Source organism: Pleuronectes platessa, chromosome 14, assembly GCF_947347685.1.
Source record: "Pleuronectes platessa chromosome 14, fPlePla1.1, whole genome shotgun sequence".
Classification (NCBI taxonomy): domain Eukaryota; kingdom Metazoa; phylum Chordata; class Actinopteri; order Pleuronectiformes; family Pleuronectidae; genus Pleuronectes; species Pleuronectes platessa.
This window is the reverse complement of record NC_070639.1, coordinates 6,517,613-6,534,515: the sequence shown is the minus strand read 5'-3', so window position 1 is coordinate 6,534,515 and position 16,903 is coordinate 6,517,613. Positions and strand designations below refer to the sequence as shown.

The 16,903-nt window shown below is 41.3% G+C and overlaps 1 protein-coding gene across 1 annotated transcript in view; it reads left to right on the top strand.

Annotated features, from left to right (window-relative positions):
* znf385b (zinc finger protein 385B) overlaps positions 1–16,694 on the top strand; it is a 38,479-nt gene extending 21,785 nt beyond the window's left edge. The window contains exons 5-11 of the mRNA XM_053440734.1: positions 12,151–12,287; positions 12,495–12,605; positions 14,899–15,070; positions 15,167–15,553; positions 15,651–15,835; positions 16,097–16,192; positions 16,425–16,694. Coding sequence (XP_053296709.1) covers positions 12,151–12,287; positions 12,495–12,605; positions 14,899–15,070; positions 15,167–15,553; positions 15,651–15,835; positions 16,097–16,192; positions 16,425–16,694 — 1,358 coding nt within the window. The remainder of the gene's footprint in view (positions 1–12,150; positions 12,288–12,494; positions 12,606–14,898; positions 15,071–15,166; positions 15,554–15,650; positions 15,836–16,096; positions 16,193–16,424) is intronic.
* The last annotated feature ends 209 nt before the right edge of the window (positions 16,695–16,903 follow it).

The window sequence follows — 16,903 nt, the reverse complement described above, 5'->3', positions numbered from 1 at the left end:
TGTCAAAGGTTGTAAAAACCTGGTGGGACTAGCTGAGCTATCGGCAAACTGATAGGCTTCGTTCCAATCTTTAGGGCGGACTAATGGTAGCTAGTAGAAGACATGTAGGACCAGTTGACGTCAGATTGAGATTGATTGACAGCAGACAGATGATTTAGGGACTAGTAAACCTGTACAGGACACATAAGAGAGGCTTTTTCTTTTCTTCTATATATTAATTTAGTTGACTTTTATTCCCTGTTGCTTATTTCGTTAAATTATTTGTTGGTTTATTAATTTGCGTCTTTGTTTTGTTTCAATTTCTTCTCTATTTTCATTCTGTCTTTCGAGTTTTTAGAATGAAGGAATTCAAATTGTATGTACCTCCCTTATTTCCTCTCCTCCTCCTCCTCATTTTCCTCCTCCTCATTTTCCTCCTCCTCATTTTCCTCCTCCTCCTCCTCCTCCTCCTCCTCCTCCTCCCCCTTTACTTCTCCTCTCTGAATCACAGTGCCATGAACTGGCTGAGAGCGAGTGAGCAGCACTGAGAAAGAGACACAGGGAAAGAGGGATTTCCATTGAGACAGAGTGGCTGTCATCACCGCTCACCCTGAATATCATCACCTCAGTGACTCACATACACTGTCTCTCTCTCGCTGTGTGTCGGTCGCCCTCCTCTAAACACGCACGTGCACGTGCACACACACACAAACACCCACCCACACACACACACGTGTTTCTCTGCGTTTACACAGACAGACAGTGAGACGGCGGTTCTCCTCTGTTTGGTTTGTGTGTTCTCGTTGTTGCTTGTTGTTAACGCGGGACCAGATGAAAGAAAGGAGAGGGGAGAGCAGGAGGAGGTGAGACAGCTGTCTCCCTGTTGATGATGTGGAGTAGTTTCCTGAGTCGAGGTAGGAAATCCTTCTACTGTCTGTTTCTGTTAAAGCATGAGCTTTCTGTTTCTTTCATGGTAATACAGTGGGTACACAATGTCCGCACACTACAGGTGTTTGCTATGTGTGAGTGTGGGGGGGGGGGGGGGGGTCGAGGGTAACACGACCAGGAGGTCATGACCTGCACCCAAACTTTGAACTGAGGCTGTAGTCAGGCTGTGGTTTGTCTGCTCGGGTGAAAACTGTGGTTTGAGTGGAAATTGAATGAAATACATTTAGCTGGTGCTTCATCTCAGCACAGTTGATGATAAAGCAAAATCGAAATGTTGAATTTTCAGTTTTCTCATAATTCATTGAAGTGAAACATATTTTGTCCGTATGGTTTTCTCTTTATTACACATTTATAAGCCCATAAAAATCATGTAATGAAACAGCATACATTTCAAATAAAAGGTATCATGTCTCTAAACAGTAATGTGCCTTGGCTGAGACAAGGTGAAAAAGGCAGATTTTCATAAATGATGTGGATGTTGAGGGTCCAAAAATTCTTATTTTTAAAATAACTGTTTTTATTGTATAATGTTAAAGTTCATTATTAAATTCCATAAAATTTCGAGGGACAACATATAAGTATTATGTAAACGTATAAAAATGTATTGTACTTGAAAACGTAGAAAAACCATAAACCAAATAAAACCAAATAAAACCAAATAAAACCAAAACCCTGTAGAGACCTCCCACATGAGAAAACTATTATTTGTTTGACTGCTTTGTACCAATTTTAATCTTCAGATATTCATAAATAATATAATAACTACACTACACAGATATAAGGGATAAAAATGTACGAGTGCTGAGAGTCGTGTTCATCCAGTGTGGATGTGAACACCCTCAATTTAAAGCCCAACTTCACTGTGTCAACACTGAGTCGACAATTATGCCAGCAGCTATGTGAGTTTGTATTTGCTGTAGGTGCATTATAATTATTATTTTACTTTTGGGAAACATGAAAGGGGTAACCAGTTTCCCCACAAACCTTCCAAGAACTGTTGAGACATTGAAAACCACAAATATGAGCCATTTGGTTGAGTAAGAGGAAAGAGTAGGATCAATGGGGTCGGCACGATCCATCCACTGGAGACAATGAATGTGTCAAACAAATCTGTTAACCCTCTATCTAATAGTTGTTGAGATGTCTTTGTCTGGACCAAAGTGAGAGACCGACTCAGAAAACCCTAATCACCATCTATAGAGCCATTCTGCAAACAGCAACTCTGTTTTCATCGTCTTCTCTTTCTTTATATGCCAACGTCTCTACATCGAAAAAGCGAGCAGTATTTTGGCTTTTGTGGCAGTTTTTCATTTTTTATGGCTCAAGTAAAATATGTACCTGAAAGCAGGTGGGTTGAAATGTACCTACTGTGGAGGAAGAGTCTGAAAAACAGGATTTTTTTTCACTTCAGATCTCTGCTACAAACACTTGGACACGCTGTGAAGCCTCGTGTGCGCCTTCTCTGAAATGTGATGGTGGCCTCACGTGTGCTCCACCTGGAGATCGGGCTGTGTTTATTCAGGAAGAGGAGTATTTACAGGTGAATCAGCAGCTAGATGTGGAGAAACAGAATATTGGAAAATAAGATAATACTGAGATTGGTCGTCTGACTCTGTTTGCTGACATTCCTGTCATTATAGATAGCGTGACTGCTGTGATTACCCACACACTGCTGCTCATCACCACAGCTCAGTGTGCGTGTCTGTGTGCGAGACATAAACACACAATGAATTCCCTTGTCTACCGTGTGTCTGGATTTGTTTCTGCAGATTAAACGTACGCTTCATTCTTCACTGTTTATAGATATCGGTTGTTTGTCTTTGTAACTGACACAACATCATCAATTTTTTTCTAAATTATACCTTTAGGCCCTGTTGTCTCAGTCTCGCTTCATCCGTTGGGTTCTGTCAGAGAAGCTGTAGTCGGTGTGTCGCCTCTTTTATCCAGAATCAGGCTCATTTAACACAGAGATGTTACGTCTATGTCGCTGGTGCTGCAACTACAAGGATTATTTTCATCTGGTAATCGGAAACTGCGTTTTTAATCTATTGATTGCTAAACCGATATACTGTTAAAACAATAGTGTAAAATCCATTTTATAATGCGTTACAACCCCGGGGGATGTATTCATATAAAGTATCAAATAATTTTGGGTGTATCCGCCCATCCATCCATATACCACTTATCCATTGATGGTCATTGTGTGTTAACTGGAGCCAATCCCAGCTGAGCTTTGGCAGAAGGCGGGATATACCCTCAACATACCAACAACCATTTATGCTCACATTCACACCTATGGGCAGTTAATGTAGAAAACCCATGCAGACATAGCGAGAACATGCAAACTCCAAACTGAAAGGCCAATGTCAAGCCAGGATTTGAACCGGAACCCCTCTTGCAGTGAAAGAGCGAACAACCTGCATAAGATTTTTAAATTAACAGAGCCTAAGTATTTTTCAGTTTATAATCATGTTTGGCAGAAGAAAAAAAATGAAATCCCTATTTATTAATCAATAATCAGAGAAGTTTACAAATCACTTTCCATCTTTTAGCAGCACGACTTTATGACCTTTCTTCTTTCGCTTAAATGTTGCATTTTCAGCTTTTTCACTGAAACTAAGTCCGCTGTTTTTATCTGTCCAACACAATCATGCAAACATTTGATTCTAATGAAATTTCTACTGCAGGTGACGATGCTGTTCTTTTTCCGTGAGCGTCTACTGTTTTATACTTAGTCTCAGACTGGAGCTCCCCTGTCTGCTTTCATACTCCTTATTGGCTTGGTGTGTGTGTGTGTGTGTGTCTGTGTGTGTGTGTGTGTGTGTGTGGGTGTTTGAGTGTGTGTCTTTTGGCCGGTCCTCACTTTATAACCCCACCTTTAATGGATTGTTTGGGGTTTAAGATTTGGTTTTAGGGTTAGGGTTAGAATTTGCTTAGGTTAGGTTAAGGGTTAGGGTTAGGGTTAGGCATTTAGTTTGGATGGTTAAGGTTAGGTCGAGGGCCTAGGGAATGCATTATGCCAAAGAGTGTCCTCACTAAGATAGCTGTACAAACATTTCTGTGTGTGTGCGTGTGTATGTGTGTTTGCGTGTGTGCATGTTTGCAAGTAGGTCACGCTCAAAGCACATACACCATACACACACATACATGCTCGCTCGTTATGTTTCTCTGCATAATAATAATAATGCGGTGTGATGTCTAATGCTGCTGTCAGCAAAACCACACTCAGGCTGTGTCTCTCCAGCGCTCTCGCTCTCTGTGGATAAGGGATGTTTAAGATGCAGATGAAGGTGATGAGATGGTTTCTCCTCCCAGTAGGATCAGCGGTGTATTAATACCCCGCGTTCTTCCAGGCTTCGTCTCCAGCTGCAGTGATTTCAGCAGCAGTGTTTTCTGCAGTGAGGGATAATGTCATTGTGCCGTCAGGATGTCCAAGGACAAAACTAAGATCATTCCGGCTTCAAAAGCTCCTGCAATTAATTATTTTGTGAGAAAGTCAGTGGGGAAATTATTGATTTGGAAGAAAATGTATTTATTCATATTCAAACATTCTCGGGAAACTTGTAAATGAGATGCAGAACAGAGTTGGAGTCAGGGCGTGATTAGAGTTTCACATAATCATTTTCTCAACCAAGGACCCTTGACTGACCCCCCCATGTACCTTGTAATAATTGGAATATTTTTTACGCTTCTACTTATTTATGTGAAAGAACAACACAAAATGCATATCTTAGAAAGATATTAGACCTGCATTAATTATTTATGCCGACACAGAAAACCCACATATCATGACAATTTTAAGGGTTGAGTCTGGAAACTTTTCACAGACCCCATTGAATTGTGACACAGAACCCCATGGTCCATGGAGCCAATGCGTTCAGGACGTGTAAAGATCTGCTTTTGACTAGTTTAACAGCAGTAGAAACGCTAAGAAGACGTCATATGCCTCATATTCATACATGACACAAACAGAAAGTTCCTATTTTCTTCTTCTGCTGTGGTTGAACGAAAGTAGGTGAAACATTTGCACTACCAGCTGTTCATCTTCACAAACTATTCATGTATGGTAGCAGGTGATGGAAACTTTTGCTCTGTGTTTTGATTGAAACATCTGATATCTTAGTTTTTAATGTTTATTGCATTCATCCACACACACTCGCACACTATTCCCTGTGTAACAAGAGATTGTGTGAGCCAACAACAACTGCTCTCGGATCCCTTCGCACACACGCAGACACACAAAAAGCAGCGAGTGCAGCGGGGTAATTTCATCTTTAATCTTCCAATATGATCGGTAAACTGTGTGTGTGTGTATGTGCGGTCGCTCTCTCTCCCCCTCAGTCGTCCTCAGGGATAGAGTTTCTTGTCTCTGGAGGAAATGGCAGCAGGGGATTAAGAACTAACGCACACGGCCACATATATACAAAAAGAAACACACACCTGACGCTTAGGGTTCGGGGGTTCAGATAGCGATGACACATGCCACTTTTGCTCCAGTCACCTGATACACTCTCTCTCTCTCTCTCACAAGCACACATATGCAGAGTGGTGGGTGTGTTTGGCTTTTGCTCTTTGGTTTGTAAAAAAGACCACAGCAGAGTAGCAGGGACGGAGAGGAAGCAGCGGAGTACAGTAGACGACAGAACGTGTTACAGTAGAGAACAGTAGAATTTACAGTGAATACAGCCAGAGGGGGAGAAAAGGTTACAGAATCCAAAATAAATCTGGATCAAGATAGAAAGGAAAGAAGACATCCGGTGCAGGTAGGAACCTATCATAGAAACATCTTCATCGCTCTTCCTCATGCTCAGCTTTTATCACTTCCTGTTGGCGGCTGTCGACTACTCACCAACCGATCCCCAGCTCCTCCTATGTGCCTGCTGAAGTGTCCTTGGGCAAGACACTGTACTTGTGAATGTGTGGCATGTGCGTGAATGAGAACATGTGAATAGTTAAGACAATAAAACGCTATATAAATGTCATCTGTGTATCATCTCTGCCCTCTGTGTCTGTGCTGCTGTCAGATTGGCTAGAATCACTTTACAGCCTGGGAACTGCAGCAGATGTTTCTCTTTTCTCTGCTGAGTTAGAGGATGATAGAATGAAGCTGCAACAACAGTCTAGATGATGATGGGCTGATGTTTACGCAACAGATAATACTGTTTCACAACCCCTCTCCGGAGCTTTATTCATTAAACTCTGACATTAGTTGGATTAAAGTTATAAGTCGCCCATATAGTGTCTTTACGTGAAAAGCAATCCAGGTTAGCTGCTTTAATATATGCTTTACTATACAGCCCAGTATTTTCATCGCTGCTAGGTCTTGTCTGTTGGTTTGATGATTTGGTGCAAGATAACGGAAAAACTACTAGACGGATTTCCATGAAACTTAGTCAAACTAGACTAGGGTCTTCAGGGAAGAACTTTTCGATTCGAGTCCAGGTTAGTGGGCTGATCCAAATCCATGATTTGCGCTTTTCAACATCTTAATTGATTTCTCATCTTGATGAAAAAAACTCCACATTTTTATTAGATCCAAATATTAATGCAGATCTAGTGATCAAGTAAAAAGGGCTATATTAAAATAGGGGTGGTTGGTTTGATTAATCCTTATGAGCTCACCAAGTAGCCGACTATTGATCATTTTCAATCGAGCGATTTTGACAGTATGAGCATCCAAGCTGTAACTTATTCTGACCAGTCTATATTTTGTTTTGATTGTATGTTCAACTTTCAATTATTCTCTTTTGTGGGGCTTTATTTCTTATTTTTTTAGTTGGTTTGATTTTCTCTATGTGTTTCTGTTGTAATAAGTTTCCTGTGTACACAAACATTTGTTTGAATAGATCAACTAATAATCTATCTTGCTTTGTTTTGGTCTCCATCAAAGATTGGTGCTGTCAACACAGCTTCTAATGGATCACCGGTGTTGTCTGTGTCACAGTGTAAGAGCTGTGTTGATTTGTGACTGCAGGATACAAAAGTATCTCCGTCATTCAGAAATAGACTGAATGACTGAGACGCTTTCAGAACTGCTTCAATGAGGGTTATGAAGACCAATGCAAGCGCGCACACACACACACACACACACACAGACACACACACACACACACACACACACACGCACAGAAGTTTATAGTGCAGTTGAAAGATGAGTTGTTATTGGCCAGCTGGTTGCTTGCGTACTTCTTTTATTTTAACTACACCTACCTAGCACTGTATGTGTGTATGTGTGTGTGTATGTGTGTGTGTATGTGTGTGTGTGTGTCATGCTTCAGATGTTTTATCTGACCTCCTGTCATCATGTTGCTGAAGTATTCTAATATATACTTAATTGGTTATTTTCACTATCAATTAATCCGATTATTGTTAATCAATTTAATGCATTAGTGACATCTTCAAGCGTCTGATTTATTTTTTGACAAATGGTCCAAAACCCAACGGTTTAGTGCAAGGTCACTTAAGGCAAAGGAAATCGTTAAATCCTCACATGTAGGGATCGTGTAACAAATATTCAAAATTGCTGCCAATTAATTTTCATCAATTAATTGACTGATCATCACAACTCTAATGTGATGCATATATATATATTTATGAAAACAAAGCTTTCCTCCTGCCAGAAACACCAGACATGCTATGCCCCAGTTGTTGCAACTAACTAAAAAGTTTTACGGTGCCTAATCAGCCCCACATGGATTTATACACCAGGCTGACGTGAGCGATCAAATTGCAACCACACTTTTTAGTAACAGTGTGTGTGTGTGAGTGTGTGTGTGTGTGTGTGTGTGTGTGTGTGTGTGTGTGTGCGTGTGTTCTGTTCGTGAGGTGTGAATGCCAGAGATGACCCTGATAGCAGCCAAGTCGTAAATATGACCGCTGCAGAGATCAGAGAGTGACCAGCAGGAAACTGGATGCGACGACTCAGAAAGGGTTTAGGATCAATTTATAGACCATTCAATCCCAACCAGCAAGCAGCAAATGTTGCACCAGGAGAGAAGCTGTGGCAGTTCTGAATGTGTGCAACTGAGATATGTTTGGTTTATAATGATTTAAACTTACAATTAAGATAAAAAGATTAATTTCTTTGGCAAAAGTTTTAGTTATTACTTCACCATCAAAGTTATATTCTTATCTGCACTTGTCTGTTTGTGTGTCAGTTAGAAGGATTATGCAAATTGTACGGCACAGATTATCTCAAAGCTTGGTGGAAGGATGCATTATGGGTCAGACGAGAATCCATTTAGTTTAACATTTTCATTAATCTCCATGATAATGATACGAGTACTTTGATGAAACATCATCATGTTTAGGGGACTGGCCCGGGTGAAGAATATCCAAAAGAATTTTCCACATCAAGTTCAGCTTTTTTGTATGATCCTATAGGAGCAGGTAAAACTGTCTGTAAACAGAGAAGCAGAGCGAGTTGTTTAACTACCACCAGTCAGACTGGATTGGATGTAGTTAATTCACCAGTAATGGGCATCTGTCCCTCAGAAGTAAGAGCGGGTTGTCCATTAAACAAAGGATCAATTGTTTGATCCCAGTATAAATGTGTATGTGAATGGGTGAACATGATTTGACTGGTTCCTCTGTTGAGGATGAAAAGTTGAGCTCTGCTGTACGCAGCATGAGCAACGTGACTCAGCAGAGTCCCGATGGAGTTCTGCGACGGATGACGTCTCCCCATTTAAAGTGAATGAGCAGCATTTCAGTTGCGAGTCCTGTGTAAGATCCAGTTTGACCTGTTTTTATAATGCTGCCCGTGTGAAACAGATTCCACTCACACATGGAAAAGTAAAAGTAACTTGAGCTCTCAGGCTCATCATCAGTGTTTATTTACAAGCGGCTTCCACAGATCTTCCTCACCAATCAACAACAGCCTGATATAAAACTGCCTGACGTGTTAGTTGATTGTTGGTCACTTCTCATGCTGGATTTCAAACTTCCCATGTGAACGCGGTAGCAGATATGTATCAGTATTTATAGCAGCTTCTTAGAACAGTAACTTACTTTGAGAGAGAGGGGTGACTGTGTGTGTGTGTGGTAACTGGATCTCAGAGGACAGGACAGGAGGACAGAATTAAGATGACTCTGTCACCACACTGTTCATCACACACACACACACACACACACACTGAAAATTATCTTGACGTCATACAGACCATAAAGAAAAGAACAGAAGCTCAACATGTACAGATTATATCAGCATGTAAAGGATCACACTTAATGACGCACCCCTAAAAAGCACCAGCTCGCAGACAAAAATCACCGGATATTTGAGTGGCGTTGATGGATGTTGAAACACTGACCCTAAAAAGGTCGGACACTGGCCAGACAGATTGAGAGACGGGTTTGTAAAGGCTCAAGTGATCCTTGAGACGGCTCAAGTAGTCCGGCAGCGTGTTCTTGGCTCCTTCAGATGGTTTAAGTCGTCCTCAAGCAGATTCCTGTGGTAACTAAAGAACCATTAATGGTCTTAGAGGTGATTTATTAGTTGACCAGGGTCTTTAAGGAAGTTCTGATGGTCTCTACGGTGATTTAAGTAAAGGAGTTGTAAGTTTTCAATAACAAACCTCCGCCAAGGCTGATTGGCTGATCACCATATTGCATATATGTATTGATGTCTGTAACACACACAAGTGTTCATAGACGTTTTCTACAAACTCCTCACATTAGACACCACATATCCATTCTGTGGTATGTCTTTTTTTAACATACAGTAACTGAATAAACATCCCCCCCCAAAACACTTTTAACTTAAAAAATCGAGATCATTATCCACATCCAAATATTTTTTTCCATATAGATCTCCGCCCTATTTCACAATTTTAAAGTTTAAAAGAGGAAAATTCTTGATCGAATCATAATCTGGCTGATACTCAACCAAACAGCAATGAAAACACTGGAATTCCATTAAAGCACATGATTTTTGAATCAAGATCCATTAATTATTCCCTGTGAAGTCAATGACAATATCCCAAAATTCCTGATCTCACAATTTTGGAAAAAGGTAATAAATAATTCCCAGATCTACACAAAATGGTTCTTCCCTGATCCATTACAAACCCTTTCACCAAGTTTCACCAACAAACAGAGGTAACTATCAGCAGAGAGGAGGAACTGACCCCAGAGACAAGTAGGTTTGTAATGGTGTTTCTGAGAAAGGTTCCAGGGTAATTGGGGGGGCACCAGTAATGGATGTGTTATGGTTTCTTGAGATGGTTTCAGTGATACTTGATAGGTCATGATTGGTTCTCGTGTTGTGGATAAGATGAGATAATAGTTAATTAGTCACACAAATGGGAAACTTCCATGTAACAGCAGCACAGACAATATCAGACATAAAAGCCCTCAGAAAAAAAAGCTATAAATAAATGAACAATCAATATAAACCAAAGGAAATCTAATAGTTATAGTAAGATATATATACCATGAGAAAGGATTACACATGGAAAGTTATTGACATTGCTCTGACAATGGAGATATTTTTAGGAACGACAGTGTGCATGGGTTCAGTTTACTAGTATTACATCTTCATTGTGGTTGCATTATCGAATGCAAAGCTTTTATTTTTCCATCAAGTTGACACATAACACCATCGATAAAAATAGGCCCCAATCTGTATTTACCATCACAAATAATCTTCTAGCTAATAAACGCTGATCCACACAGTGGTCATTGTGTGTGTCCAGCTCCATGTGTTTGATTACAGCACTGTGGTGAGTCATGTTGTCCTGAACTTAATAAAGAGCTGTGGTGATAAATACAGACTCTGACTCCTGCTCTGTTATATGAGGTCAAACTCCGAAAGCAACAGTGTGGCATGCAGCTAATCCACAGCTAGCCTAATGTCAGTCTAAAGGTATGCCAGCCTGGCCTGGCCTAGCCTGGCATGGCCTGATCTGACCTGGATATACCTTACATTGGGTTATAGGTTTTTTTGTGCATTTTTAAATGGTTCAAACGGGTTATAACTACAATTGAAATCCGATATTCTGTTTGCATATTTTATTTATGACCAGTTATAATGGATTACATCAGTTGGTTTGGAATGTATTTCAGTCAGTTAATCCAATTAAAACAGGCTAGAATAAGATATAGTGCATTTAGAATTGTTTAAAACATGTGTCGGTAGCTCTAGGACCGCTGTAAATATATTATATGGTATTTCAAATGGGTTCAATTGAGCGGTTATACTGCAGCCAGCCACCAGGGTCCTACTTTGGCTTCATTTAGGGTGGAGCAGCCATATCGTCAGTGAATACAGTCCATGGTTATTCAGAATGGGTGTGAAATAAGGAGAATGAATTTAAAATCAGCTAAACTGCTTTATTGTACATTTAAAATAGGACGGTATAAATGTATTTAATTCAAGTTGGATAGAAAGAAAAAAACAATAACCATAAAACTTCTCCTCGTCCTCGTCGTCCTCGTCCTCCTCCCCTGTCAAGGCTGATTTAGTTTCCACCGACTCTCTGTTGTTGTCAGATCATTCACTGCAGGGTGTCTATAAGCTGTGACTATAAACGTACACTGACAGAATAAATGAACTTTTTTTCTTCTTCAGATCTACTCATTGTATTTGTGTTTACTATGGAACAAGCAGGTTTAAATTTGGGCTCAGACTTAAGATTCGTCACCACCTTTCTTTGGTAGACCGCCCTCACGGGTAAACCCAAACGTAAACTCTTGATTCAGCTTTGAAAAGTTTTACTGGGTCAAAATCACATCGTAATTTAACAATGGGACTGAAGACACGTTTGATTCTTTAAACTTTCACAGTGGTTTTGTTATGGTTGTGATTGGTTGAAATGAACAGAGCAGCCCTCACTGGCCCCGTGGCAACTGGACACATGGACTCATTATGTAAGCTGCTCATTCAGCCTCCCTCTCTCTCTCTGTCTCTCTCTCTCTCTCTCTCTCTCTCTCTCTCTCTCTCTCTCGGGCCTCCAGCGGTCATCGCTCCATATGTTCTTCACATTCTTACTGTAAAGCAGTTGCTCAGGTCTCCAGGTTGAAATGATATAAACAATTGAGTGAGATGGATATCCTGCATTTGTTCTTGGGTGTCTTTGCCAAGAAGTGTGTGTGTATCACTCAGTGTCTTGATGAAATCAACATAGAGACTCTTTGAAATTGTTATTGAAGTGCCATTATTCCCCCCCACTCGCTCGTCAAAAAATATGGAGAATCTGCAAGGTCAAAACTGTTTTCTGCTTACAGGAAGTGGGTGTGGCGCAGTAGGCGGGGCCTTGCCAGGGCTGATTGGGGCCACTGGTCCCTCAATGATGATGAAACCGTTCCTGACCTACTCTGTCGAGACGACGTCGCCAGTTGGACTTTTTCCAAACTTCAACACGGTATGTGACTGTTTGTATCATTATGTGTGTATGTGTGTGTGTGTGTGTGTGTTTTTGTTTGTGTTTGTGTGTGTGTGTGTGTGTGAAGGACATTAACAGGACAGGTTGACAGGGTGGTGTAGCTCCTGACTGTGATTAAGAGACTAATCACTGTTCAGTCAGTCCCGAGCAGGCTGTCGACCTTTGACCTCTGCGTATTTCTTGCAGATGGACCCAGTGCAGAAAGCCGTCATCAATCACACCTTCGGTGTTACCATGGTGCCCAGAAAGAGACAGGTCATCTCATGTAACGTCTGTCAGCTGAGGTTCAACTCTGATGTAAGTGTGTGTTTGCTTCATTCATCTTCCTCAGTGATCAACTTCCTGTGATGTGACAAAACAACATATATAACAAAACAACAGCTAAGAGACTTAATTACTACAAACGACATTAAATACAACAAAACAACAACTAAGAGACACAAAACGACTACTAGGAGGCACATAATGACAACATAGAGACTGAATACAACCACAAAGAGCTCATTAAAGACATGATGGTATGCCAGCCCTGCCAGGGTCTCCTTTTAATTTAAATGATTTTGAACTTTTGACTGGACAAATGTTTGCAGTTTTTGCCCAGCTGGACAAAACAACTTCCTGGGTCTGTATCTGCACTTGATGCACAAACATGACGTTTTTTTTACCAAAGATGATTTCCCCCAAAATATTCTTATTTTAATTGTTAAAGTCAAACGAACTGGGCCTGTGTGACACTTAACACTGCCACAGTGTGTTTTTGCAGGTGTAACCTCTAGCCCTCTATGTTTACACTGAGCTGTCTTAAGGACACTAAGCTCCATCACATAATGAGTGCTGAGAGGTTAAGAGCTGCTCATGAGTGACGTGCCAATCACACCTGACTAATTCATGAGCTGGTCAAATAATTCATGAGTGAACATTAAAACCGGAATCAGAGGAGGAGAACATTAACTCAGTTTAATACGCTGAGTAAAACTTGAGTCATGACACAAGGACACTGTTGACCTGGAGGTGTATTTCTGACCCACTGACAGGAGAAAACACATTAATGCAGCTGTAAATGCACTGACATTGTCATACTCAGATTGCAACCAGTCACCCAGACCACATCGTAAAATTCATGGTTCACACAGGATGAACAGTACCATGATCAAGAAAATATATAAATAATTGTCACCTAAGAGCACGTTGTTGTGCAGTCAACAGTAAAATTAAATGAAAATATCAACATAATACCATCTGCACATCAAACATGAAGGTCATTATATGGCCAAGGAGAATAAGATATTAAAATCTAATAGAATTGTAAAAAAAAAATGAAAAGGTCAATGGCAGCGTGGACAAAAGAGTTGTTTGTCCTGCATGTTGGCAGAAATGAACCTCTCTTTTCTTTAATTGCCGTAAAGTCAATGTTCACTCTAGTGTGATTAATCTAAATTGTACAAACTCTTGTTTTCTTTAACCTAGAATGGCCCCTTTATATTTAAATTATTTATATTTACATCAGGAGCGGGTCCTCTCTACGGAGGCCGCCATGTTTTTTTACAGCAACCCAGACTCAAGGAACTAAACACATTTTTAGTTTTTATGAGAACTGAAGGCTACCAGAGGTTCTCTCTCATGTCTGGCAGGGGAGGGTGAGGTGAGAGGTATTCAGCTGAAACATGCAACTTCACCACTAGATGTCCCTAAATTCTACACACTGATCCTTTAATTGTATGATCTCTGATTTATTTGGTTTTGTTGCATCAATTTTGATAATTTAAATAATCCATCTTTTATCTGACATTGAGTCTCAGAAACCAGTGGCAGGTATTGGACAAGAGGACAGGTCATCTCAGCAATAAAGGCAATTTTACAAGAAACGTTAAGAAAAAAGTAAGAAAAAGAGAGAAGGAAAAAAGAAGTTTCAATAAAAATAGAGTTCAATATAAGAGATGGTACGTAAACAGCTTGATTAACCCCTTGTAGGGTGTCGCGAATTTGCCTCAAACCCCATTCCGGTCTTATTGCCGCCGAGGTGACGATTGTGCCTGATGGTGCAAATACTACACATACCTAGGAAGGTATTGGAAGCACTCTGCCGCCATCTAGTGGTCGAAGTGTAAAATACATACTAGCCCCTTGGGACTGTTCAACAAAGTTATTTTGAGGTATTAAGCTGTATTTTAAATACTATGATGATGGAACAGCAATGATTGTACAGGAACATATGTTGTTATTCAATTTCAATCAAAAGCAGCATCAATCTACATACAAGAGACTGGAAAATTTGTTAAATTAAGGTTATGCCCCATTATGCCTAATGTCGCTAATTTGCTTCATACCTTTATTTTATATCTACTGTAAATGCTATATTGAAATTAACAATCTCCACTTAATTTAGCATCTGTATGAAAGCCCAAAACACAAATAATATTTTTTTTCTATAATTGGAAATTAATTCAGGCAGTAAGGGGTTAAAAAGCTTTATGGCCTGGTGGTAAAGTCTTGTAAGTGCAGCCGTTTCTGTTTGACACTTACAAAGAGTCTGGATTTCAGACGACAGAAGAATAAAGATCTAAAAGTTACTTGTCTCTCTGTCCGTCAGTCTCAAGCAGAGGCTCATTACAGAGGCAGCCGTCACGCCAAGAAGCTCAAGTCTCAGGAGAACAAGACCAAGACCAAGCTGTCAATCACTGCAGAGACCAATGGGAGCTACTCCAGTCCCAACGGCCCTGCCCCTCATGCCTCATTTAACAGCAGCACCAATCAGCAAACAGGTTGAGTTTATCTGCTGATGAGAATGTCACAACATTTTTATGCTGTGGTGAGTTTGTTCTTTGTTTCACATGATGTTTTTTCATTTTTTTCTTCAGAATTCTTATCCAGCCTCACAGACTCCTCAACTCCCCTCAAACCTTTCCTCCTCCTCCCCTCTTCATGCTCTCCTCCTTCCTCCTCCTCGCCCTCATCCAGTAGAGCCAGCAGTGAGCCTCCTCCCTCCAGTCCTCCCTCCGCTCTACCTGCTCCGGCCCTCTCTTCCTCGTCCTCCTCCTCTTCTGCTTCCTCCAAAGCTTCCCCTCCTCTGCCTCCTCCAGCTCCTATCACCTCGTCTTCGTCCCATGCTCCTCTTCCTCCTCCTTCCTCCCAGGATGCACCTCTCCCTGCTGAATCTGAGGAGGAGAAGGCGAAGAAGCTGCTTTACTGCTCCCTTTGCAAAGTGGCTGTCAACTCTCTGTCTCAGTTGGAGGCTCATAACTTAGGTGAGGTGGATGGAGGTGATGTACGGGAAGCCAACTGGGTCATATTGTATATATCTCATTTGATAAAAGCTGGTTTCTGTGCCTCTTTTGCTTCCAGGTTCAAAGCACCAGACGATGCTGGAGGCCCGGAGCGGCGCAGGGCCGATCAAGGCCTTCCCTCGTCCCGGAGCAAAGCTGAAGAACGGCATCAGCTTGGGATTGAAAGGCTCCGGCCTGCAGAACAAAACCTTCCACTGTCAGATCTGTGACGTCCACGTAAACTCTGAGATCCAACTCAAACAGGTGGAAGCTCACCTCGGGCACGAACAGTATAACATCAATCTACTGTTATTAACTATAGTGTACTTGATAGTTTGTCAGCAGGATTACACTAAAAGCCGTCTAGTTTAATATATGACTCCTTCAGGGTGAAGAGAAAAAAAAACATGATATAGAATGTGGTCGAAAGATTTGATCTGTCACTGGATAATTTGATAATATGAGCTATTTTCTACCATGTTTTCCTTCATCAGTGTGACAGTGTTTGTTTCTGTTTTGTTGCAGCACATCTCCAGCAGGAGGCACAAAGACCGAGTGGCAGGAAAACCCAGCAAACCCAAATACAGCCCTTATAACAAACAGCAGAGAAACACTCTCACAGTGAGTGTCTCTCTACCACTCTCTCACAATCAAATTTACATTTCTTTAACATATTTAAGTACAGTATTGTGTACAAGCAGATGTGAAATATTATCAATAATTCAATCAACACTATTGGTCAGTAATAAATCAATGACTGTTACAATAACTATTATTTCCTCTCCTTGTTTCCTTTCCTTTCCTATCCTCTCCTCTCCCCTCTCCTCTCTCCTCTCTCCTCTCTCCTCCTCAGAATGAGTTAGTGAAGCCCTCCCTCTCTCCCTCCTTCCTCTCCACAACCTTCGCTCCTCCGCCCTCCACCCTCACCACCTCCATCTCACTCGCTCCCTCCTCTCTCTCATCCTGTCCCCTCCTCACGCCTGCCTCCTCACCCCTCACCCCGACTATCTCTCTCCACCCTCGCCTTTCGGCCTCCTCGTCCCTCTTCACCGCCTCCTTCCTGCGTCCGGCTCCTGGACCAATGAGAGCGGGCCAAGGGTCAATTCTCTTCACGCCATACTGACAACAGAGGTGGCGGTGGGGAGTCGAATCAGCGATCTTTGACCTCTGAAATCCATTTTTTGGGGAGCTACATGGGCAGAAGAGGCCATATGAGACATTGGCTATGTCCTTGCAGCTGCAGGGTTCAAACCTGCAACCTTCTTCCCTAACTGAGGCTTCACAAAAGACACAGGGATAAAACATCCTCCTGGATCAGACGTCTTTCTCACT